The sequence below is a fragment of the Brachyistius frenatus genome, unplaced genomic scaffold (assembly GCF_029030835.1).
Source record: "Brachyistius frenatus isolate BFR_SWC_R1_liver_20210118 unplaced genomic scaffold, ASM2903083v1 Contig_8, whole genome shotgun sequence".
Taxonomy (NCBI): Eukaryota; Metazoa; Chordata; class Actinopteri; family Embiotocidae; genus Brachyistius; species Brachyistius frenatus.
The window spans coordinates 6,624,849-6,650,615 of NW_027210607.1; the positions used below are offsets into that span (position 1 = coordinate 6,624,849).

General features: G+C 40.5%; 1 protein-coding gene across 3 annotated transcripts in view; it reads left to right on the forward strand.

The window, feature by feature from the left end:
• macrod2 (mono-ADP ribosylhydrolase 2) overlaps nt 1-25,767 on the forward strand; it is a 396,683-nt gene that overhangs the window by 163,343 nt on the left and 207,573 nt on the right. For all 3 annotated transcript variants that reach the window (XM_069690138.1, XM_069690137.1, XM_069690139.1), the window contains one exon: nt 2,406-2,522. In XM_069690138.1, coding sequence (XP_069546239.1) covers nt 2,406-2,522 — 117 coding nt within the window. The remainder of the gene's footprint in view (nt 1-2,405; nt 2,523-25,767) is intronic.

Sequence of the window (25,767 nt, forward strand, 5' to 3'; positions counted from 1 at the left end):
CAGAAATAGTAGCTTACGCAGCCATGAACAGGAGGAGCAGCGGACTGGAAGCTGAAACTATTATCTACAATCTCAATCTTCAGCGGCTGAGATGAAACCCAGAACCCTGTATGTTTTTGCTCGCTGGGTTCCTAAGGTGCTTATAGGTATGAGATCAACCATTCCCTGTGGTGAGAGGAAGTGTCTGCGGAGGATGGACTCATGCGGGAACATTGTTAACTGCAGGAGGGCAGTGGTACACTTTCTTAAGCGGGCTGACTGTATGTGACCACAAAAAGATCATGGTTTACTTTTCACCTGTTTAAGGTTTAAGGGAAGCAGTGAGGTTATTTTCCTGCTCTTGAACAGTTTCTCCTGCCTGATCTCGGGTCGTATATTTTTTTTAATGAACGACTCAATTACTTTTACAGTATATATACAGGATACTTAAAGTCTATTTTTATTTGATCATTAGTGCACCTGCCTGACAGGTTGTCGGCTTTGTTGCAGCACTGACTTCAGTTGCTGTGTTTTGCAAGTGCATGAGTCAGCGATCACCAATAATCTCACTGAAAATCTCTGAGCACTTAGTTTTCATCTGTGTTGTAGTAGTCGTGTGAATAATCAGTGTCTCATTCTTCTTCTTTATAGTCTCGCTGAGGTTCAGAGGTCAAAAGAGCAAATCAGTGCAATGTTTACACTATAGGATACTTCAAATAGCATAGAAAATATTTTTTTTAAAACATCCCACAGTATATATTATGGGTTCATCATAGCTGTTGTGTGAACTTCCTGTTAGTGCCTTTTTTTTTTATTGTCCATGTCACACTGGTTTGTCCAGAAGCACGTCAAATAAACTCAAAATGCCTTCCAGCTTCCACTTCAGCCTTTTGCATTCAGCAATTGATGTTTGCGAGGTCTTAAGAAGCAATTGTGATGCAAATAACTGTGTCTGATGATCATGAACAATCTTGTTTGCACAGTGGTTATTATAAAAAAATACCAAGCCTACAGCCGATGCTACATCCGTTCTGTTGTGTTAAGTAGCTTTCATTGTCACCACAGCGATCCCTCCTCGTATCCACATCGCTGTCACACTCGTGTTACTTTTTTGAAAAGCCATCAGGATTCGTCTCTGTCAGCTGCCTGTCCCTCAGTCCATTAAAGATGATTGATAGAGCTGGAAAATCTTCCGCCCAGCTGTTGTCGTTGACTCATCCCTGAGAAATTGAAAGGAGCTCAGAAAAGGACCATTCCTCATCAAAAGACCTTTTGTCTATGTTGATGATGTGAAGCAAAATACGGTATTGAAGATAGTGTGTAACTAATTTACAGCTTCTTTTCACAGCTTTTTTTCGCCGGCTCTGTATGCGAATAATTATTACATTACAGATGAAGATGGTGATTAGAGTCACATTTTGTCCTTTATCAGAATATCAGGAGAATATGTAAAGATTAGCTATCCTGCAGGCCGTCTTAACTCACACCTGTTTTAGCGTTGATAAATAATGTTAGTCTGTATAGCTTGTCCTCTCTATTGGTCAAATCTTAACAAAGGAATCCAAAGAAAAGACGTCTGTTTGTCCGACTGCTACTGTTCCTCCTCCTGGCTCTGTTATCCTCTAATGGCTAGTGAGGATTTTTACAGGACAACTTGAGGGGGATTTTATGATGTTTCAGTGTGATTGATAACATGCTCTTGCAGGCATGTCAGGCTTTCAGAGACAGATAATGTGGATTTCTATCTCTCTGCCTTCTCGTGTAAGACACGCTATCAATCAAGTGTAGTGTGGCCTTAACCCGGTAAAATTAAAACCTTTGGAGGGGACGGGAGAGGGGGAGGACCAGGACACACACACACACACACACACACACACACACACACACACACACACACACACACACACACACACACACACACACACACACACACACACACACACACATTTAACAGGGAAGCGCGACAGAATCAGAACACAGATCCACATGATAGCAGGCTCAAAACAGAGAACAGGGCAGAAAATACAGTTAATGATCTGACTATATATCACTGTTGACAGAAGAGAGGGATTAGAGAAAGAACAGTCTCATTTTCACTGTGTGCAGAGGCGTTATTAGATCCTAGCCCAGCTAATTTCATTGCTAAGCTTGTCAATATTTACCAGTAACAGGCGCAGCCCACTATAGCAGACTCAGTCTCCTGCAGAGAGGAAGTACAAGGGGATAATTTGAAAACGTAGTGATTCGCTTACCAGAATCAACCTCCTGAACATCTTTTTCAGGTTGTTGTTGCTTGCTTGTTTTCACACGATAAAGCACTCAAACTGCTAATTAGCCAAGCTGCTTTTGAGATATGTTGTGTGCCTAGTTTTGCATGTTTCTCCTCAGGTTGGCCTTACTTCTCCTTGTTTGTCTGTGTTTTTCAGTTGATGGCTGCATACACAAAGTGGCCGGGTCCTGTCTGTATGATGAGTGTCACTCACTAAATGGCTGTGAAACCGGCAAAGCCAAGATCACCTGCGGCTACGATCTCCCTGCAAGATGTGAGTATCAGTAATTAATATCTTTTTATTTTTTTTGCTTGTTCTGTGATGTGTGCGCTGGTGCCTATTCTATTCTCTAATCGAAACTGCTGCCGTTGAGAGCTACATTCACCTGACAGTTAGTGAACATTAAGATTTAGTGGTAAACATTAGTGTTGAGACGTTGTACTTTCCAGCATTAATCTATATTGTTCTTTTAGAGTAGCCTCATATTTTTCCAAACCTAAGGCTACTGAACCAGCTGGTGCTATGCCATTGGACAGATGCAGAAAATCCCTAGTAATGACTATTAAAAAAAACATGTTTTTTTGTATTTAGTTTTGGATCTGACAAAGGATTTTGCAGTTCATGTGTGCACATGTATCATATTTTGAATTGAGGTCACAGTCTGTGAAGTTTGGAAAAGTATGATCGCATTTTCTAATGAGACTCTAAATACGCACGCACGCGCGCACACACACACATGCACACACACACACACACACACACACACACACACACACACACACGCACACATACCTGCGTATAATGACTGGTCATTAGCGGCCAATGCAAAACCAGAGTGGGATGCATCTGAGGTCCAAAATAAAAACATTTTAATCATAATTTGTTTGTTTTGAAAAGTCATTTGTAATAAATACAGAGTTGTTATTTGGAGGATAATTAATATGATTGGTGCTTGTTGTATAGCTGGATGGGAGTGTCATCTGCACACAAACAAAGACATTAAGGGAGCTATTAGTTGCTTAATTTGATTGATTTTTCATCCCTGATTTATTCTGTTAACGGATCACATAACTCTTACTGTCACGCAGTAAATGATCAGAAGTGGGACTGCACTGTTTTCTTTGTTTTTATGTCTGTCATGGACATAATGTTTTGTAATCAAATGTAAGAAAGTTTATGTCTGTTTGTGTATGTGTGTCAGCTCAAATCTCAGATTTGAGCAGCTTTTATAGTTCATGTTTCCGAGCTAATTTCTTTTGGTAACTGTCCTTAATACGTGTCACTTTTTAAACTTTGTCTCAAGATTGTTCCCTCGCAAACTTGAAATGAAAAACATGATAGGATGGAAGAAATGTCACTTGGTGTAATTCGGTCGAGACAAACGTCCCAGCAGTCCTAACCTAACCCTGAAGGATTTCCGAGAGACAGCCAAGAGAAGACATTGAGGCTCAGATGAAATTAGGTTGTGTTAATACGGTATGTCGTAAAGATGTCAAACAAATGGAGCAGATAAACTGTGAGTCAGTCTTGTGGGCGGCCAGTTCAAGTGTCTGGGGCTCCAAAACAGGGTGCACCATGACAATTTAATAACCTGCAATGTCACCTGGTAGCAATCATGCTGCCATTGGGTACTGTTATTGTAATTATCTCTGGGCAAAACACCTTCTCCATGCTGATAAGTCGTTATAGATTGTGTTGTTCCTTCCCAGGAACAGTCAGTTCGTTTTGGGACGTGATGTTATTTCACATTATCTTTACTCCCAGCTGGTATCATCTTCCTGCTCTGATCCCTGTCATCATCAGCGCTGTCCATTATCTGCTCTTACAAACTAACATATGCTTGACTTTTCATTGTGAGCGCTCGGCACCAAAAAGAGATTGCACTCGTTCCTAAACTCTATCAACTGCTTGGATTTTATTCATTCTGCGTTAATTTCTCGCTCCGACTTATTTGTTCCACCCACCCACACATTATAGAGCTGCCATGACTGCAAACAACTATCTATTCAGTCTATGAAATTTCAAATAATAGTCTATCCACCCCCTCAACGCTGAACAAAGTAAACAAACAAGACAACAGACAATTGTCACATTTTAAAATGTTTCTAAATTTTGGGATGCTAAACGTGGGTGTAGCAAAGGGTAAAAGCTTGCAGTGAAATAACAGTGTATAGGATATTGATTGAAAGTTAATATTGTGTTAATTGCCCTCTGCTGTGGCAAAGGCTAAATACATAAAATTATTTAAACTATTTTTAATATTTGTATAATACAGTGGTTAACTTCAGCAAACAGCTGGATCATTATGATGATTCAGAGGTGGTCATTCTAACTATGAAAAAGAAGAGTGATGGACTATGTAGTACATAAGTTCTGCCTTCTTTAGCAAATATATGATTCGAACTAAAAGTACTCTGATTTTATAATTGTATACATTCCAGAGATAAAATAATATATACAAGAAATACATTTTTCTGTTCCAGTTTTCTATTATTGTTTTATTATGGAAAATCAAACTGATGATCTTGGCCCATCTGCTCAGAATAATGACATGAAGTTGTTTGCTCCGGTGGCTTCTCAGCCTAAAGCACATATAAGTGTGGAAGTACAAACATCACAGAAAAGAAGTGCAACATATATGAAAAGCCAGCTGTAAATTACCTAAGCTTTGGACAAGGGGGAAGAGAACTCGTGTTTTTTACTGGGGAAAACTGGTGAATTGAATGAAGAGCAACATGAGAGTTGTTTATGGAGTTAGTTTCCACATCGCATTGTCTTGTCTGTCAAAATACTTAGACAACTGAAATATTATTATGGTCATAGTGGGTGTTAAACATACAGCATTTGTCGATGTTAACTCTTTGACATATTGATTTCTGTTGGCTGTCAAATGTAAAGACTTTTAAATTGTTGAATGATACCATCAGACACTGAAGTGTCAGGATTTAATTGGGGAGACAAATAACCAGCCAGTGTTATTATAGGACTAGATGTCGTGCCTTATACAAGTGAACGCTCATTGATCTTTTTTGTATCATATTCTTGTTATTTTCGGGAAAACTTTAACTTTGTAAATACATTTTTACAAAGAAGAGATCTTTTTTTTTTTTTTTTTTTTACAAAATGTAATGTTTGTGTATCTGCAGGCCTGCGAACCCGCATTTTCATTGCACGCAAAACTGCTTCTGCTGACGCATGTCTGCAGATGGTGGCTCGTCAACACTTCCAAAAGTGAGAAGAGCACAGACAGATGGACCATTTACGGTTTACATCTTGGCAAAGCCCAGTATTTCCAGCGCAGCCATTCTCCTCCTAGTTTTGCCTGAACATTAGGCTGCGTTTCACCATTTTCTAGAAACGCATAAATATCTCTGAGGATTGCGCTTTCTTTTGGGGACCCCCCTCTTTTGGAATTGTTTCACCGCCTATAATTACAAATAAGTCAATCTAAACCCAGAATGATGCGCAACAAACTGTAAATTGTTTTGCTTTTAATTAACTTTTTTAGGGATTTAAGCTTGGTCTTGTATTGTATCTCTTGAAGTCATCTTGTGATGTTGCCAACAATGCATGGAAATAAGCGCCACCGTTTCTCTTCATCCCATAGCATTTTTGGAGTCTGTGTTATTTGAAGAATATGCCCAAGGATTATGACAGTTAATTTTGTTATTTTTGTAAGAAATAGAGAAATTACAATTTAAACCTAATACTCAAAATAAATGGTAAAGCAATAAAATGCTTCCTTCTGTCCTGGAAAACTACTTCACTGCCCACAGGGAGAAAAGCAGTTGATCTGAAATCAGAGTTGTCCTTGTTTGGAGATTTGATGTGCTGAGGCTATGGAAAATGACTGGGCTAACCCTCCCAATCTCTCCCTCTTTTTATTCTTTTTCTTTAAGACAAGAAAATTGCTGTCCATTACATCCCAGTAAGCAGTTGAGGCTGTGAATCCCAGTGGCAAATTAGCCTTTCCTTTTAAAAGGGCTAAGCACATGTGGGACTGATTATTATGGGGCTGGCCCAAGATTATTAATCAATGACGGTAATTACCCACCTACCATAACGGAAAGCCCCCCCCCAAAAAAATATAAAACTGTCTGGTACATCAATCTGACAAGGAAATTGTCTACTTGCCCAGTTTTTGTTTCTCATCTGTTCATAGATTAATGATCAAATGAAAATGTGATCTCAAGTGTGACAAGTTACGTCACATATTTATGACTCCAATAGTGGAGGATGTGTTTCAATAATTTGCACAATTGTTCCATTTGGTATCAGTATGCAAATGCCTGCAAAGTGACCAAATGGTAAATTAAAATGTAGCTTCCTCGCCTTCTTATAATGTTGTTCATTAGACTGTGTGTCTGGATTGTTCTCCTTTGTAGATACAGATGTCATTTTGCCACCTGTAAACTTTCACTATAGACCGGTTTTTAAAGTAGAAGGTAGAAACGTAAGAAGATAGTCAGTGCTCCAAAATACAATGTGTATAACTCCCGCCTGAGGAGCTACAATGGATGAGTTGTTTGAGTACCCAGTCAGCTAGGATTGTCCAATATGTTGCCTCCGCTGATTCAGGTGCTTCATCTGAGAGTTCATATGGTCTTTTATTCATGATATTACTTCCATTTTGTGTTTGTTTTCAGAGGAGATTTAACAAACAGGTAAAATAGGCACAAACCACGTTCATAGTGTGATCTCACTGCATCCAGCATTGTTCTGGAAAGTATCAACAGAACCCTTTAAAGGTATATATCACATAATCTAATTGAATCTGTATCCCTCTTTTGAATGCACCACACACAAAGATCTTACACTCTGTCTTTACCTTTTAATCACAAATTACCATTTAATATTTTATGATCTCAAGATTGACTGCTTCGTAAAGCTGGAAAAGACTAAGCCATATAGATAAAGATAAATTAAAATTAAAATTGGCAATAATCAAATAAATTCTTCCATTTCTCTACAAGTAAAAATCAAAGTGACTGAACAATAATGATCTACATTTATATTCTATTATTGGAACAGTTGCTTTTGTCATTTAAATGTGTGACACATCTGCAGATGATGTGCATGGACTGAACTCTACAATATCCATGTCTGAATCTTATCATTATTATGCTGCTCCACAGGTCCGCACTAATAACGTTTAGCAAAGACCTCATAGGTTAATCTGCCCTCGCACATTTCTGCCCGAGCTGTCACGGTAGACCTAGAAAGTATTTAGGGTTCAAACCAGAGGTCTGTGAGAGAAAGTTAATGTCCCAAAGGAACTTTTAGATAGAGGTTGGGAGTTTTCACCCCCCCCATTTTCATCCGAAATCTTTTACCCGGTTTTGTTATCCTCCCTCGGGCTACTTCAGATTGACATTTCAAAACCATTGTACTGTTTATTGTTTTTATTCTTTCCTCCAACCCATTATTCCTTGAATTGTAAGTGTATGCTTTCAATAATGAATCCTATTTGGATAGAAGAAAGAAAGGCCAGAATTTAGTTTTATCATGCTGTCATGACAGTGCCCTCTTTCCATTTTAATGTGCTGATTATTTGTGAACATTTGTGTCAATCTGCTGTTTTGCTAACCCTCCAGAGGAATAGGGATCATTGGGATTCATATGGAACCTCAATTCACTCTAACTTATCAGTTGTAAGGATTTAGATCCAGACTTTGGAGCGTTGCCTCCACCCAGCCCCCTCTGATAGTGAGGAGACACAACCTTATCCATGCAGAGTTCAGATGCTGGCAGACCTTTGATTACTCTCTTATCTAAAACGGGATGCTAACTGTTTTGAGCACGCTCAGCTGGCGTTCTGTCTCAACAATGACTGGATTCTTCTCCACACTTCTCAAGCATGCACTCAAGCTTTTCCAGGAACAACATATTTTCTGTCTTTTTTTCTTTTTTCTTTCTTGCTGCAGTTAAACCAGCTTGCTGGCCTCCTGTATCCAGTCAATTTGTGCTCTGTCTGTAGCGACTGTTTTTACAACTAAGGATGTGTTCTCTTGAAGAACATCAGAAGTCCCTATCATAACAAGATGTTATAATGCAGCAGTACACTTCCAATGGCCTGTCAGACAGACACAGACCAGATCTATACTATTTTGGTTGCTATGTGCTTCCCTGTTATTGTCCATGCTTCACACTCTAATAGAACAGAAACAGGTTTACATTATATATTTATACCCTCTGGAGACAGTAAGATGTATAGAGTTTTATGTAGTATGTATTTGATGCGTTTTAAGTGGCACTAAATGTACACTGTTTTCTTTCGCTTTCTTCACTGTAACAGTCCTTTCCTGAGGACTACACATTTTTTGAGGTCTTACTAAGATAAAATGAAGGTTATCGGTGTAATCAATCAAAGTTATTCTAATCTAGTCACAGCAAGTGATGTGTTAAGAAATGAGTATCACAAGGCTTTATGTCATCAGATTTTCTGGTTCATTTTCATATTTCGTTGAGCAGCAGACTGATGAACATTTCCGAGAACATGAGTTATCGTAGCATAATTATTCTCTGAACTAATAACTCTTAAACTAAATGAACAAGTGAACAGGGACAGTCTTTGTTTTGATAACCATATTCCTGCTTTCCTTATTCATGAATCATTGCCACAATGAAAGATAATGTCTAATCAGCCTGATGACTGAGCTGCATAACTCAGTGGCTTTACTAATTTTATAAGCATGACATCTGTACACGTGCACAAAACGAGCAGAGATCCTGAGCTGCTGCTGCTGCTGTTAGAAATGCTGTGATCGCAGCTTCAAATGTTTCTTTCAGCATCAGATTTTCAGCAGCAGTATTATTGGTGCGAGCTCCTGAAACTTCCAGGCGCACAGTTAGACAAAATACCTTTGGGAGACGCATCTCAGTTCGGTTCACCTCCTTCTTTATCTGCTGCTCCCTTTCAGTACAAAATGGGAGTCTCTAGTGTTTACTGTAACGGCACCTGTGCTAATAATACTAATCATCTGCCTGTGATAATTTTTTCTCCCTGATAGCATGAGGAATCTTTCCCATGCCCTATTTAATCCGGGAGACCAGGCCGTCTGTTCCGTCTCTTTCCACTCAGCAAACACAGATAAATCACGGCAAAGTACCCACTATTAGTAAGTGACATCCAGCTCATTCTGATTAAATTACCCCCTCGAACATTATCGTTCTGCCGAGCGTGTTTATCAAAGTAGTCTCCGCCCCATCACATACAGCAGGGCCGACACGTTCAGTGGGCCATCGGACAACCCGTAATTTGTTAATCTGGGTACAACTTGTTGTTCACGAGGAAAGGATTTAGTCTTGTTGAGGATCTTCTTTGCTTCACTGTTTTCCTTCAGGTTTTATATGGTTAAAGCATTCAGTGTATTGTGCAGCGTTAGCAATAAAAACAGAGTACAACTACTGGCCTGACAGGTGTTACAGCACATGGGTGTAGATTATTGGATTTTTGGGCCTATTTTTTTTATTTCACCTCACTATTGTTGAATGACTGAAAACCATGCATGGTTGACCACACGTTGCTACTTTATCTTGTAGGGTTCATTGAATTTTCTCAGCCCACAAAAGGGTTGTAATATTTCAGAGCTAATATATGACAAAAGAAAGAAAAAAACATTTTATGTGAGTTTCATGCAGCAGCAGTTAGGCAACTTTAATATTATTAGCCTTGCTTTTCACATGAAATTGGTAAAAAGGCAGACGGCTGAACAGACTGTACTTTATCTCTACATAATGGATCAAGTACACGCGGTGTGACTGTTACAAGGTGTGTGTACCCCCCCCCCACACCATTTTGGAATCAAGGCTAGAGTGAGTGAAAGAAATCCTTTCTTGTAGTAGATAAATTAGTGGGGCTTAACTCAACCGTGGTGGCCATCACAGTCCCCAGCACACACACGGTGCTAAGTCAACATCTTCTCTACTGCTCTCTGTTAGCACTCACATCATAAAAGTCACTTCATCTCTCCATGCACACTCCATTTACCAGACGGGGTTTACCACTGACCTTCTCAGACGGTCTTGATTGTTTTAGTGTTTTTGTCTGGTGCCTCAGTCACTCAGCCTGTCACTCATTGTGGCGTGAAGTGTTTATAGTTTAAAATATAAAAGTGGCACTTTTTCTGTTTGGTTTTGTTATAGTGGTTTAAGTGAGTTATAGCTTTTAATCGTTATTATTAAAACTGCAAATCAAAAAATTAGATCAATAAAAGGTGAGGGGCATTTTTCCCAAAAAACAAAACTTGAAGAAAAAGTAATAAAGCTTTGCTGCATAAAAAAATAATGGTCAGACCTTGCTGTTAGGATAGAATTTTAAGCTGTTTGTGATTATACCCTCCAAAATTTCAAGATGAATTAATGATCGGATACCAAGGAGAGGCCAGCTGTTTTTAGCATTATTTATGAGAGAAAAACTGTCTTCTTCTCCAGACTAATCAGCTCACTCTCTGGCTTCTTATTGGCTCTAATGGGTGCACTCTCAAGGAACAGAACAAATCTAATTTCTCTGCTCATCTGTAGAGGCCCAAGTACTCTCCTATGTGCCTCTCTTTTCAGATATTTGTGTTTCCTTTGTTGGCTGGCCTGTCAGTCTCCCAAGCCTCTTGAGGACTGGAGTAATTTGGTAATTTTGCCTAAACGGTGATACTGTAATTATGTGGCATCAGCTGCCTAGCTGTCAGTGAGACGGCCAATGGTCATTCATCACCAGAAACTATAAGTGTGAAGGGGGGGGTGGGGGACATGCTGACTGATCGGGTAAACACTAGCAGAAAGAAAGTGTGGTGGTCTCACCCCCCCCCCCAAAAAAAAAAAGGCTGAAAATAGGAGGTGAAAGACCTTTGGAGTAATGGGGTGCAGGAGCAGCAACAGCCTGTGTGGTGGCCGGCTTGTTTGACTGAGATAGGGGGGCATCAAGGCGTGCCTGAGCCCCAGAGCGACAGTGATGTATCGGGGGGGTTTGGGTAGGGAGGGCGGGGGTGAAGTGGGACCCCTAGAAGGTCAGGTTTGAAGTGGAATGTGGCAGCAGCTCTAATGCAGTCCTGCCTTCCCATCACACACAGCTCCCATCTGTCCACGAGTAAGCCTGGCTTAATGAAGGCTGTCATTATAAAGGGCTCATCACCCAGTGGTGGCACATTTACACACACACAGAGAGCCATCACGACTGAAGTAAAGCGGCTGCCAAAGACGGTTACAGTTTTAAAATTTGGATTTAATGTTGAATAGACCTTTTTTTTTCCTAACACAGTAGCAGGGCTGATTCCACAAAACTATGGCTCGGCATCACAAAAAGGAAAACAATTCCAGGTATTCTACCTACATGTGTTAGCGGTACCTCATCAGATTAAAGGGACACTTCACTAATTTTCACCTGGTTTTTAACTTTACTGTCCCTAATTCTGAAAACACGTTTCTGTAATCCACTGAGTAAAACCAGACAGAGGAGGAACGGAACAGTCTTCACACTTTTCTGAACGAAACTCTGGAGGATCCGTTTTTCTACATAGTTTTTCTGTTTTTCCTTAAGTCTAAGTCCATTCCTTTTTTGTAAAAGGAATAACTGCCTAAGGATTACATTTTTAAGGGAAAGATTTGGGGGATTTTGTTGTTTCCAGATGGAGCTTTTCTTTTAAATGTACAGTGCAGACAAATGCATGTAAAGATAGCTGTAGAAATCATATGAAAAAGTTACCTAAATGACAAAAACAAATTTGGCTTCATGCTAATTTCTCAGTCTGTTTGTGGTGCATGTCGCCAATTTAAATACTATGTGTGATGTATTCACCATATTTATACAAATGTTTATAAAAGTGAAGTATGACATTCAGACCAAGGTGCTTTCAAAGTAGTTTTTTTTTTTTTTTTTTGTAGGTGGCAAGCTTTCTTTTTTTGTTTTTGTTTACACTTTCTCTGATCCTCCTTCATATCAAACCATCTTATTTAAAATAGAATTATATCGTCTGTTTTGAAGATTGACTGTCTTGCTACAACAACAGTATTGTGGTGTTCAGCAAGGCTTCAAGGCTTCCCTGATACTGTGACTGAGGCCAATACGAAACTCTGCCACTCATTCCTCGGCGACAATAGTGCACAGTTTATGGGTAACACTGGCATGTCTCCACTGTTGACAGTGTTGTTATCTCGAGAAGAAAAGCGCATTTTTAATCTGATGGCTTTGTTTACCTCTCATCCAAGACTAAGGATAAAAACTAATTAAGAACAGGGAGTACCAGACTCCTGTAGTGCCATTTTCACAGCTAATTATGCATGAATACAGACTGCCTAAATAGTTGCTCCCTAGTCTTTGATGTTCTTTTCACTAAATTGCTATGGTTACTTCTGCTCATTAGGCTTTTAAGATGGTAAACTTTGACAGGTTTTGTCTTAGTTGTTTTCACTTTATATCCCAGAATCCCTCTGTTGAGGGTGGAGACGTTAGTATACTTCATTCTTAAATATATTCCTGTGTCCTGTATGTGTATCCCTGGTTGCCATTCATGAGTTTAATGTTGTGGATTTAGAACTGCGCTGCGGTCTTTAAAAACCATTAACCTTCCCATAAAAGTGCATATGGCTCTCTATAAACCCTAATGGGTAACGGGACCAATACACGGGAGCCTATGTGTTCGTCTGGGGGCACCTCTTTTGAGAAATACGGAAATGAGACTCCATAAAAAGGAAAATAAAACTTATTTTTGATAACATTATGGTGTTGGGGTGTTTCCCAGATTTCTGTCTACCTTAGTTTAAGTGCTGTCTCGATCAATATGTTCCCAAGAAATTAAAGTTTCTATACCTGTGTGTAGATTTTATTGCCTGTAGAAGTTAGAATTTCTAACATTTAATTCAAATGTATATATATATTTTTTATTTCCCTTACCTGCCTATAGTTCACACCACACGGAAATGAAACAAAGTTTTACATGTGTACAGCCTTTTGCCTTGAAGCAGTTTGGTTTTCTGAGTAATTTAGCTCTGCACCTAAACAACTAAGCAGAGCATTGGGGAAAACAATCACACATGATGGAGGTTTATAACTGAAATGTGTAAAAGTGTAGTATCATATTTTCACACTGCATAGTTACGATAAATTAATATTGCTGGATATCAAATCAAACTGATCTTCAGAAGGCATAATGGAGGCTGTTTGATCACACTTACTTCAGTGCCTATAGCAATTAAACATGTAAGTGGATATATCAAAGATTTATTTTGTAACAACTTGAGACTGACTATTGACCGCAGTAAACCAGGACATGTTTGCTTATAAGTGTTTATGACATGTGTTGGCCCGAGGCGCTGGTGTTCGGGCCATCATGCCGGCTCTGTTTCCCAGGTTGTTTTAAAGGCATTGCAAGGTGAGAAATGACTCCATGGCAAGTAGTTTTATGGTGATCACCTTGAGTCGTTGCTCTGGCCAGGAGACTAGTGAATGTAATGGATCTGATGGGAGCCCTCAGTATAGATTTATGAAAGTGCAGGGCTGGAGGGGAGGATCAGTCACCTGCCTCTGTTTTCCACAGACCAAGAGACAGCAATGAATAACGTCGGAGAGCTAATCCAAGGCGACAGTGTTTTGACAAACAATGCACAGCGACTGTTTCTGGCAGTTGTTACAGATCCGCAAAGTTTACTTATCCAGCATTTCTAGAAACTTTTTCAAAAGACTAAACATAGCATGTTGAAATTTTAATTGGGAACAAGCCACTGCTACTGCAGTTTTGTCTGAGAAGTGATCTCCCTGTGAAAGGATGTATTATCCTTTCCAAATAATCACACACACACACACACACACACACACACACACACACACACACACACACAATTCAGCATGTCACGCAGCACGTGGCCGTGCAACGAAGGAGGCAGAACGTGTCGGTAAAGGTCCCCTCCATGTGCGTGGTGGTTAGGTTGGCAGGGCAAGCAGGGGAGCGTCCGGATCAAGTTTCCCCCTCCTGCTGTCTAATTATTGACCCATCTGGTATTGTCTTTTCAATTGTTTCAATTATGATGGCACTGGTGTTGCTCAGCACCCTGGCGTCAAGGCATGCATAATTCATGTGCAACACCCTGGACTCCACTCAGAGTAGTGGGTTTGAGCTGAATGTCAATACCGCCTCATGTCCCCAGTGGAGCACAGGGTTGTCTGTATTGACAGCAAGGCAGATAAGGAGAGCAAAAGCAAGTGCTGCCAAAGACAGTGGATAGTGATGCTATCATGGAGCATGTAGGTGAAAAGATTTCTTCTTCAGCGCGTGCAAGTGTGTGTCATCGAGAAGTGAGCTGCCTTCACAGCTTGTGCTTCCTGTCGCCTAATATATGACCTCATTATTGACACCCCCAGACCTTAAAATCAATAGTGTTCAATTACTCATCAACCACAGACACGGCATTGTTTACGAGGAAATCAGAGCCAACCAAGGTTTAACTCTCATCAGGGCTTTGACCACTGTTTCTATCACGGGAGAGAACAGAGGCAGAGAAAAAAGGGTAAAAGTCAATCAGGAGAAAAGGTTTGCAAAGTGTGACTGTTCATTAAGAGGTGTGAAGATGAAAGGCAGAAGGGGTCACATTTTTGGACACCTCACTGTAATGGAGGTGCTTCTGGGGAGGCAGTACATGACATCTCTAAAATATATCATTACTAGATGCCATTGGCAATTGTTTACCCACAGATTGAAGCTCAGCAGATGATCAAAGGAATCTCATATTTTTCACAGTAGCAGACTTATCCACCACTGTCTTTTGACAAGACACTTTGTTTTGACACAAGACGTAGGGAAAAAGTCATGTTAATGCAGACTGCATGGGCGCTCAAGAGTACCAACACCATCTGCACTACTTTCGCAACATTATTTAACAACCTTGAATTTTAAGGTTTTTATTTTTCCCAGTTGAATCGGAGGTGTCTTTGCATATCCGATTTTAATTTCCACCATCATTGTTGTGAAAGAATCATTGATGTAGTACTTGTGGACCTATGTGACTCATTCAGTATTCATGCAGTGACCTCTCGCAACAACTCACCTTCAATTGCAGAGGTGCTCTCATGCACACTCGCCTATACTGGCCTTCAGCTCCGTCTCTCGTCCCCCTGCAGTCTGGATGTGCGAAGAATAAGCTGTCAGAGCCGTAACAAGATAGAGATTTCATTTTTGCTATATGCATCTCAGAAGACCCCAGCATGTGAGAGCTAAATGACTCCTCTTCCTACCGGGGAAAAAGTCCACACGGGGAACATTAACCTCCTGCACCTCATCCAAGGACATTTGTTTTAGTGAAAAACTCAATTTTCCAGTGCGCCGACATCAACAGACATCAGTACCATGATGATGAAAAGGAAGGATGTAAATTCATGTGTTTCATCTTACGTTAAATGGCTCCTGGTGTTTTGAACCGTGCCGAGTCTGTTGTAAGATCTCAAAGAAATAACCAGTTTTCATTTTCCATAACAGCAGTTGACGCCAATTATATCATTAATAAGGCTAATGAATTGCACTAAAGCAATGTGTTCATGTAAAATGGATAACGTGTTAATTAATCAGTTGTTGTGCTGTTTGTTACGCCAGCTGCCCATTGGGTCGTTAAGGCAGCCATTGTACAGACATGTCAGGGACCTTGTTGCCCTGAATTAAACCTCTCTTACTCCCAAGATGCCGGCTTGTTGAGGCAGCTCACAGCCTGAGTGCTGTAACTCCAGGAAAAGTGTTCTTTGGATTGTACTTTCCATGAAACACTTTGAAATGATGCCAGATTGAGGAGACAGATTTCATGGTTTCCTCGTTTTAAAGCAACCACAATGTTTTTGTCAAAAGGACTTTATGGATGCGAGATTCAGCAGGTATTTTTGATTCTGAAAAAAGATAAAATAACGCTGGAAAGTTTGGTCATCTTTCATTTGTGTCTGTTCATTACGCTAGTTGGTCTCAACAAGCCTCAGAAATGTCTTCTAATTGTAATCTTAATCCTCACTGATGTATGGAAGTTTTGATGTGAGCGGGAGCTGATAGGTGGGAATTTGTCAAAATTAACTGACTGTCAGTCTGTTTATTCTCTGTCTCAAAAGCTTTGTCATGTTTGAATTTCAGGCAGCATGTTGTATGAATTGTAAAGGAGGGCATGTATTTCCCTTTGTCTGAAAATCGCTGTGATATTTGGTCTCCAGTCAGGTTTTTCATGGACACTTGAAAGGCACATACTTTATGCTGTGACATTTACTGCATGGACTGTGTGTACATGGAAGAATTGACAGGAAAACATCCTGTCTGTGATGGAAGCTTTTCAGTAGATCTACCCGCGAATACTCTAATAAGCTTTACCTCACTAGTTACTCATGACAGCAAGGCTCAGACACACCACGGGAAGGCAGAAATAGAAAAAAATATGGAGACAAGACAACCATTTCTCAAACCATTGTGCTCACTCTAGTGGAAACATTATTTTTCTGTTGATGTAGGACACAAAGCCAGGCTGTTGTCACCCTCTCCTGGCATAGCGACACACGCACAGCTGCACACCCCACCCCTCCGCTCATCCACCTCCTGCTCCGGGGCCATCGATCGGGAGCTGTCATGCTCTCAGGGGGAGTCGTGTGGGCTTCTTCCCTGGCACAGCATCGCCCTTCCTTGGTAGAGTCGCAGAGCAGCAGGGGGGCCAGGGGAATGGAGGTTGCAGAGAGTTGTTGAGGTGGGAAGGGGAGTGTGGTGGTGGTGGTGGTGGTGGGGTGGAGAGTGGGTAGGGGGGTTGTGTGGCAAGCAGCTGCTTTCCTATGGATCACTTCATTAATATCCCAGGGCAGAAATTTGAGGGGCTGCTGCAGACTAATTAGCCTTGTCTGACCCTCCCATCTCAGAGAGGTTGCTCCTTTCCAATTCCTGCAGAAATAATGCAAAGCCAAGTAACCCCCCACTGCCATAACCAACACCCATTCACTGTCAGTTTTTTTTTTTTTTTTTAAAGAACAGAAGCAGTAAAGTCTTCCCTGCAACTGTGTCCTGTATTGCAACTTCTTAAAAGTTTTTGATGCCTCTTGTCTGATGAAGCATCATAGAGTATATCATGCCGTTAAACAGTCCCATGTCATTTCTTACCTGTCTTTGTCCATCTCCGTGTGTGTGTTTGCGTAATGAGCAGTGTCCGTGACACCCATGGGGGGCAGCAGGGACAGTGTAGCACAATGGGAGCAGTGTGTGTGTTTGGTGCCAGGAGACAAGAAGCCATCCCTCATTAGTGTCATCTGTTTTCCCAGATGGCAGGGTCAGGGTAAGAGGGAAGCTTGATGAAAGGACTCGTCCTGCAGGGTGACACTCACTCGGCTGCGCAGCGCTCAGCTAAGGTTCCCAAAGTTCCCGGCTCTCACAGGTGATACTAGGGCTTTAGTAGGATTCACATTCAGAGAGAAAGAGGGCTTCGTGTTCTCAATCCTGCTGTACAGCTATGTACCCATGCTGCAACCTGATGAGTTTAAGATAGAGAAGAAAAGTTAACTCGAGAAGGTGACATTTCAACTTGTTACTCTAAAAGCAAAAAAAAAAGAATGTGAAAGGGGGATGTAATTACTTTAACCTGCTATTCTCAAACAGAGCTTTACAAATATTTCCATGCAACATGCTCTAATGATTTTTTTAGTGACTCATTAGGGGTCCAACAAAACGCCAGGACGCCATGTGTCATGGCTCAACACCGTGAAAGAAGGCGGAAGCTCTCTGCCTTGGCCTGTGAGGCAGCATCAGCTCCTGCGAGAAGGAAAGAATAATGAGTGCTTTTACATTTTACCTTGAAAACTCAACAAACGGCTCTTATACCAATTAAGAGCTTGTTTTGCACTGGAGTGGCCATTATCAAATCTGACCTTCCAATTATTTTTCTCGTTTTCTTCTGGATTCTGTCACCCTAGTTTGCCCGGTCAGGCCTCCGAGCCCCAGAGGATGGACAAGGAATGGGTAATGGTTCTCCAAGCGGAGAGCCAACGAGACGCAGAGACACTGCCACTACAATGCTACCCTGTCCCTGTCTTGTTAGCAAAATCTTCTCACCATTGACAATAGAAAATAATACATATCTCTCACTTTTTTACACTCCCAATGCTTGAATAGGTTGGATAGAATTTGTTGGTGTCTTGATTTGGAAAGATTTGGAAAAGTTTGTTAGAGCTTTAGGTTTAGTAGGTACATTTTGAGGCGCAGTAAGATTTACAACAAGAAAAGGTTCCTTTTGTTTTAGGATTTTCATTTTGCCTTTACATCAGTGTCTCCTGTCTGGATCCTGTTGGTGTGCTTGTCTGATGATGACAGTTGTTGAACAGCTGTATGTAGCATGTTCACAGACCTGTCATTGGATACTCCCCGTCTCCCATTTGTCCCCACAGAAATATACGCACGCCGCACGCACGCACGCACACTGAATAAGGAATATGACCTGTGCTGTTTGTGGTAATGGAGATGAGGCAGTGGGGAGATAAAACAGATCTGTAGTAAGCAGGTTAAAGATTTAAGGGTTGAATGCAAACAGTGGAGGGATTTTTGTTATCTTGACAAGAGCTTTTGCTGCTTTAATTTGATTCAGTAAAGCAATGATCGTAGCAGGATGTCACGCTGAGGGTTTTGCACCTTTTCATCTCTAGTTACTACTTCTGCCAATCTTCCAATGACAGATCCGGTTATTTATTTATTTATTTGGAAAAATGTGAAAAGAGCAAGGATTTCCAGAATGATCTACATCTCCTGCGATCTTGACTTAATAGTGACCAAACCACACACACAAACAACATCATTTTGAACGGTCAATGTTACTTCATTCTGACCTGCTCTGACTCTTGTATTCTCCTGCTCTGCACTCACAGAATTTGAGGTGTAGAAGATTTGCACATGCTTTGAATATTATGGTGTGCAGGCGGATGTATAATAACATTAATTTAGAATGAGAGGAATGAAGGATTAAATGCCAAGAATGAAGTGAAACTGAAATGAATGCTATTCACAGATCTGTTGAATGCATAAAAAAAAAAAAAATTTGCGTAATAAGCCTTGAAACCTAACTGAGACTTTTCATAGGAAACAACCCAAAGCCAATCACAGCCAGGTTACCTTTCAAAAGCTGCAATTAAAACTAACCACAAAGACTTTTACAAAGCTTCACCAACCGTCCCCTGTTTAATTCAGATGGAGCCACAGGACTTTTTAACTGTTCTCTCGCTCTGCTCTGTGAAATAAAATGGTAAATTTCAACTCAGATGAACATTTGACCCCCGGCTGTGTTTCTGTGCTGCTGAGGTCATCTCAAGTCTGGCTACAAGAGAAGGCTTTGTTTAATTCATCATCCCCCGAACATTGTTTCTGTCTGACTGCAAGTAATGACTCCATTAGCATTTTCCAGCGGAGCAGTGGGTACAACCTGCGACCACATGCATGAAACGGAGATTTCACAAACCAATGTACTGTGATTATTAAGTCTAAAGAACAGCATGTAGGAGGATGGAAACAGTAAAACAAAACCAAACAAACTGACATGGGGATTGGAACAAATTCAATCAAATCAACTATCATGTCAGTGTGGGTAAAACTTCACTGAGTAAACCATCAATAAAACTTAGTGTCACTGAGCATTAATAGCCACAAAACAGAATGACAGACATATACTAGTGTGGGATTTCTGCGCACACATTGTTAGCTGGGACGTAATTAGTCTTGATTAAATTGTCATTTTCATCACAAACTGCCACAATGTATCTTTTTTGGTTTGAATCCTACTTTTTTTTTTTTTTTTTTTAAACCTGCTCAGCGTTAAAATCCTGTGAAGTCTCATTTAAACTAAACAGATGTGAAGTGTCCGAAGAAAATTCGGGAGGAAATATGCTTGTCAGCCTCAGTGACTTCTTTCATGTAATCCTTCATCAGGATTGGTTGTCTGTTTTAATCATAGATCTATGATACATACAATATACATTTATCATATGTACAGCAGTTATGTCACACGTTGGTTTGTGAACTGCTGTTTGGTATGTTGGTCATCGTCAATCCTGCTAGTTGGTTGCGGTTTGGAGCCAGAAGAGACCACATTGGGACGAGCTGTGGAGGAGTGAGCGGTGGATCTGACTTGATCTCCAAGGTCACTATTCCCGCCCACCTATAGCAGAAACCTGACTGCACCACAGGCCTGTCAATCCAGCCAACACGGCTCACGGAAATATCTCATTTTGAGGCCTGATATCTAAATAATGATGGAATTATTTTTAGATGGAGAACCAGAAAACAAGGAGTGACTTTAGCCAATGACACAATAATGACTTGTGGAAAATATTTATTGACTTTGTATTTCATGAGAGAAGTTGAATGGGAGTCTATGGAGCCAGAGCCTTTTTGGAACCAACCCCTAGGCCTTTGGTGGTATTGCAGTTTAAGGCACTTCTGCACTTGGATCGCTTTTCCGACCTGAAAGCTTCGTCCACTTTTATATACAGTCTACGATTTTCCTTTATGTTGTGGTAAGTCCTAGGTGTACGTCTCATCCTCAAACTGTTTCTGCTCCAAGCTGCCCATCATGGGAAAAGCAAAAGCACAGAGTCAGGGCAAGTAATGGAATCAAAGATACAGTCAAGACACGTCAATATTGTTGAATAAGAAAGCACCACAAAAATGGCAAAATGCACGTTGCAGAGCACTGCAGCTGCAGAGACGAGCGCCGGAGGTTCTGATTGTGGTGTGTGGGATGAGGAGGAGATCAAATGAAGTCTAACTTCAGACTTGTATGCTTGAAGAAGTTCCTAGAGGTATTTATATAGTTTTTTTTTTCTAAATAAACAGCAGCCTTATTGTGCGTGGCTACTTGGACTGATTGCGAGACAGGAGAGGACATTTAGGATGTGCAAGGTTTTTGGGTTGTTGTTTTTATTATCAAGAGTAGAACCTTAGTAAGATGCTCTGTGCGTGCGTGCATTGGATTATGGGACTCTTTTTGCCATGCACACTGCTTGTGGAAATCATACGACTCTTCACTCTCTCTCTCTCGAGTCATGTCACCACTCGAACATGTTGAACACTTGCTCTGTACGTGCCACTGAAATATAAAGGCACTAAAATACGTATAGTTGAACACATGTGAAATGCAGACAATTTGCATCAGTTGGATTAACAACAACAACAGCTGAGATTGTTCTGCTCTGTTTTAAAGGAAGTAATACCATGGCTGCTCTTAGTAAAACATTCATTGTGAGCCATCTGCTGTGGGGAAAGTAACAGACAAAAAACAGCCACTGATTGTTAGATTGTTGGATATTATGAGAACAAAATATCTATCCTAGTCGGAGAGATGTTCGCTGCATTCACAATCTATTTGCGTATTTTTATTTCATTTTTGTATTTGACAAAACAGCAGTACATTATTTTTGATTAACACTTGACACATCTGAAGCTGCATCGCCCAGATTCGGGCGGCTTTATAATTCTGTTGCATATGCAACAGAATTCCATTTCAGTGGAGTACATTTTGAAACAGATGGTCCCTTAGCAACCAGACACTTTGATGTTTGATGATGTCTGGTCTCTGACTAGCTATGTCATTTCAGTGAATCTACTGATGTGAAATGCACCAGGGTCCCCTTAAGTAACTCATTCAGTCGGGATTGTACCTTTTTGACTGATAGAAGAAGTAACTCATAAAATTGATGTGAACAGTGCACATAAATGGTGTGTATTTACAGTCCGAATTGCTAATTTCCAGGCACCTCACATGAAATAGATTAGAGGTGTAGTTCTACTGCTATAGTGAATCAGTAATAATCCTGGTTTTACGAGAAAAACAACCGAGTCCACAAAGAACAGTGAAATTAAATCCTGCCTTTGCAGGTTGGAGTTTGTGAAAAACAAAATAAAAGTGTGCCTATAAAAAGAACATGATGTACTGTGTATGAAGCAAATCAGTTATTATGATGTATTAATGTTGCTGTTAGCGCTGTTGGAAACACATCAATGTTTTTCTATCCAACGAGAGTAATTTCAGGTGTGTTTGATGAGAGCTCTTGGATTATGTAAAATAAAAAAAATTAAAATAACAATTTGAAACTCAGTATGGATCTTGTAGATAAGATTTTATTTATAATATCATATGGATGCCATTAAATGGCCCGCAGCCACTGTGAAGAGACCCTTTCAAGGTGAAAAAGTTCTGGTGTCCCCCAGCTTGTCACATATTTAGCAGTGACAACAAGTAAACCTGCTGAATGGAGATCAACATTATTGCTGGTCAAAGCACTTCTCTCCAACTTTTATTTCATTTCCGTTCACTTTTATTGTGTTATTGATAGAATTATATGAAAGCAATATCTCTGCCAGACTCCTTGTGCGGTCTTTGTGAAAGATGATATTCTGGCATTAAACCCACCTGTTTCGCCTCAAGTCAGTGAGTGTGCTGTGTGGGTGTGTGTGGGTGTGTGTGGGTGTGTGGGTGTGTGGGGGGGAGGGGGGTGTGCTTTCTCCGGTCACACACACATGCATTGCGTGTATATTTGTATGTGTTAGTAGACATTAGAGCAGGCAGGAGTGTGAAATTGACCTCAGCCTCAGGATTATTTGCCCCTAGAGAGAGATGGAGTGGCCACCCACATATCAGCCAATATCAGTGTGTATTAAGTTGACAATAAAATTAGCTGTTTGATGTCAGTCCCTGACTCAACACATCCATTTCAGCCTGAGTTTATCAGTGTTTTGGGATAGCTTTTATTAGAGGTTTATTTGTTTAGCCTTTCTTTCTTCATGTGTGCAGTTTTGGATTGTATTTCTTCTACGTCACTTTACAGACTCGTTGTTCATGTTTTGTTTTTCCACTTACCGCCATTAGTGAGACGCTTTCAAAAATTGCATCAAAAAGAGCAGAATTAGAGTTTGAGTTGTGAATATTAATACGAATTTGCCTACTTATTCATAAAGAAGAATAAAGAAACAAGCATGCTGGCTCAGAAATGTCCTTGCATAAAGTAGCTGTTAATGGCTCACCAGACATGCAAAAGAAACGGCTGCTTATTGACCCTTTCATTTACGTTCGCTTCCTCACCGTTTTGTTTCACCAGCTCGAGTTAGGACTGCTTTATTTGTCACAGACCAAACTAGCATCAGATAGATGTCTTTCATCTATTAGCAGATAGCCTCAATCTAGATTGACAGATGGCGGATGGCTATTACACATCTGAAGCCCTTTCTAAGTGGAGTGCTGTCTCATCCGTGACTTGTGTTTCCAGTTTAAAGGCCCTTTCAAGCTGGTCAGAAGGATTGCTGCACTGCAGTCAGATACTCCTGTGGTTACTAATTATTGTTCTTGACTTGTACTGCTATTGTACATGCTCTCTCTCCCTTTTAAATGATACTAGTAGCTTGTTAAACCGGAGTGTATCAAGATACTCTGTGAGAGCACCACCAGCCTGTGGATTACTGTGAATATTTGTGCAGCAAAATCAGTGTGTTCAGTCACAGGAAAACACCGGGGGAGTGTGTCTGTTTCTTCTGTGTTGATTGCATTTTATTTTTATCATCATTAATGAGATGCTGTTGACCTTTCATTAATCTCTCAAATTAAATATTTTACCTCGAATGGTTGATGTGTCCTTAAATCATTTTAGTTTAAATGTTAATTTATAAATGTGAATGTCATGCCATGGTATGCACACGTACACCCCCCCACCCCCCCCCACACACACACATACACACCCTTTCACGAAATGTGCCTGAAGCAGGTTTATTATTAGTTATATTTCTGAGTAAGTTTCTGTGCTTATATGTATATGCGCGCGTGTTCTTACATTTACCACACAACCACACAATACAGATTTAGGGTCCATTTGATTTAAAAAACAAAACAAAAAAAAAAAAAAAAAAACTGTTTGTCCTTTCCATGAGTTTTCAATTCATGTATGCGTGAGTGTTTTCAAAGTTGTTTCATCTCACTTCCATGTTGCACATTTCTCATGCCTGGTGGGCATAGTGCCATCTAGTATGCAGTCAGATCCGCCCTCACTCCTCAGCTCGTCCAAATATGGCCACATCTGGCTCAAAAAAGGAAGATGGTGACAGCCAAAAATTCCAGACTCACTTCATGTCATCCTCTGGTATCAAACCTTTCAACTCAGGAGGTCATCGCGACCAGTGTAAGAAGGTATTTAGCTCACTTTACTTCCAGTGGATTGCCATACAGATTCTACATTTTCATCAGTAGCTTTCAGACAGCATATTAAGACGGTATCCCATGGGGGTGGAATTGTTTATTTCTCTGATGCTATTTTGAACACAGCAGGACTGGACATGTGGCATGTTGCTAGTTAAAGAGGCGGATTACCCATGGAGGTATTGCTGTGTTGATTTCTCCTCCATGAGAAGCCATTAGCCTGCGGGGGCAGTGACGAGGTCTGCCCATTATTCAGGGACAAGGTGGTGGAAATGGAGAGGGATAAGACACAATGTGCTCAGGGCCAAGCCGCTCACTCCGCTGACCTGCTTCTCAAATGGCTTTTCCACACTCTCATAAAAGCCATTGCGCTGCATTTTAAAGAATAATAGAATTGCTGCCTCCTCCCCGAGAAACTATTTTAGCTTTGTAATTCCTTGGCACTGGGGCATTTCTTTGAAGGTGACTTCACAGCAAGTTTTCTTTTTACACCTCACAAATGCCTATAACAAAAATCAAATGCTCCCTTAAAGAAGGGCAGCATGAGCAAAGCTGCTTTTGTCGCTACATCAAGCTATAAGAATGAGGCTGTGGAGAAAACAAATTCCTTCGATGTTTTTGAAAAACGGAGGGTCTGTGAGGGGCATGTAGGGGAGTTCTCTGTGACATTTTAGTCACTATTACACTTGACTTTTGTCTCTCAATATCTTGTGCACCTCTATGTCTTTAATTCATGCTATTTTAACCAATCGTTTACCTATAAGGTGCAGGAAAATATCCAGAGGGACCAAATTTAAAAATTCATGTGCTGTGGGATTTTCATCAGGTTATCTGTGTATCCATTTGCAGCTCGTGTACGACAGCACTTAAAGCTGAGCAAGGCTTCTGTGCACCAGGTTGAATTTAAGAACACAAACAGTCAGAGCAACACATTACTGTGTTTTCCTTTTGTTATAGATCAGTGATTTAGGATTACAGTAAGAATGCAACTTTAAAAGTAATCCCTGTAAATTAGAATCTCATGCAGCCTAAACTTTATTGTCTTTTGTGTCTCTTCTGCCACTGTGGACGCTGTGTCACGATCCATGCTTATAATTTGGCACATTGTTTGCTTTATTCTTGTGGTAAATTATGTTTTTTTTTTCTGTGTACGTCTTTTGACCAAATCAGAAAATATTTGTTTGACCACAGTTAGAACAGTATACAGCCCGCAGCTGTGTGAGCCATGTTGAGAAGAATAATGTTTGGTCTTTACCTTTTTTATGGCATCGTCTGCTGACTGCTGAGCTGAACTGGCCCACTCATCAGAATCGTGGCACAGGAGAATTAACTTTTTTGTGAGAGTCGATGGCTAACTTTATAT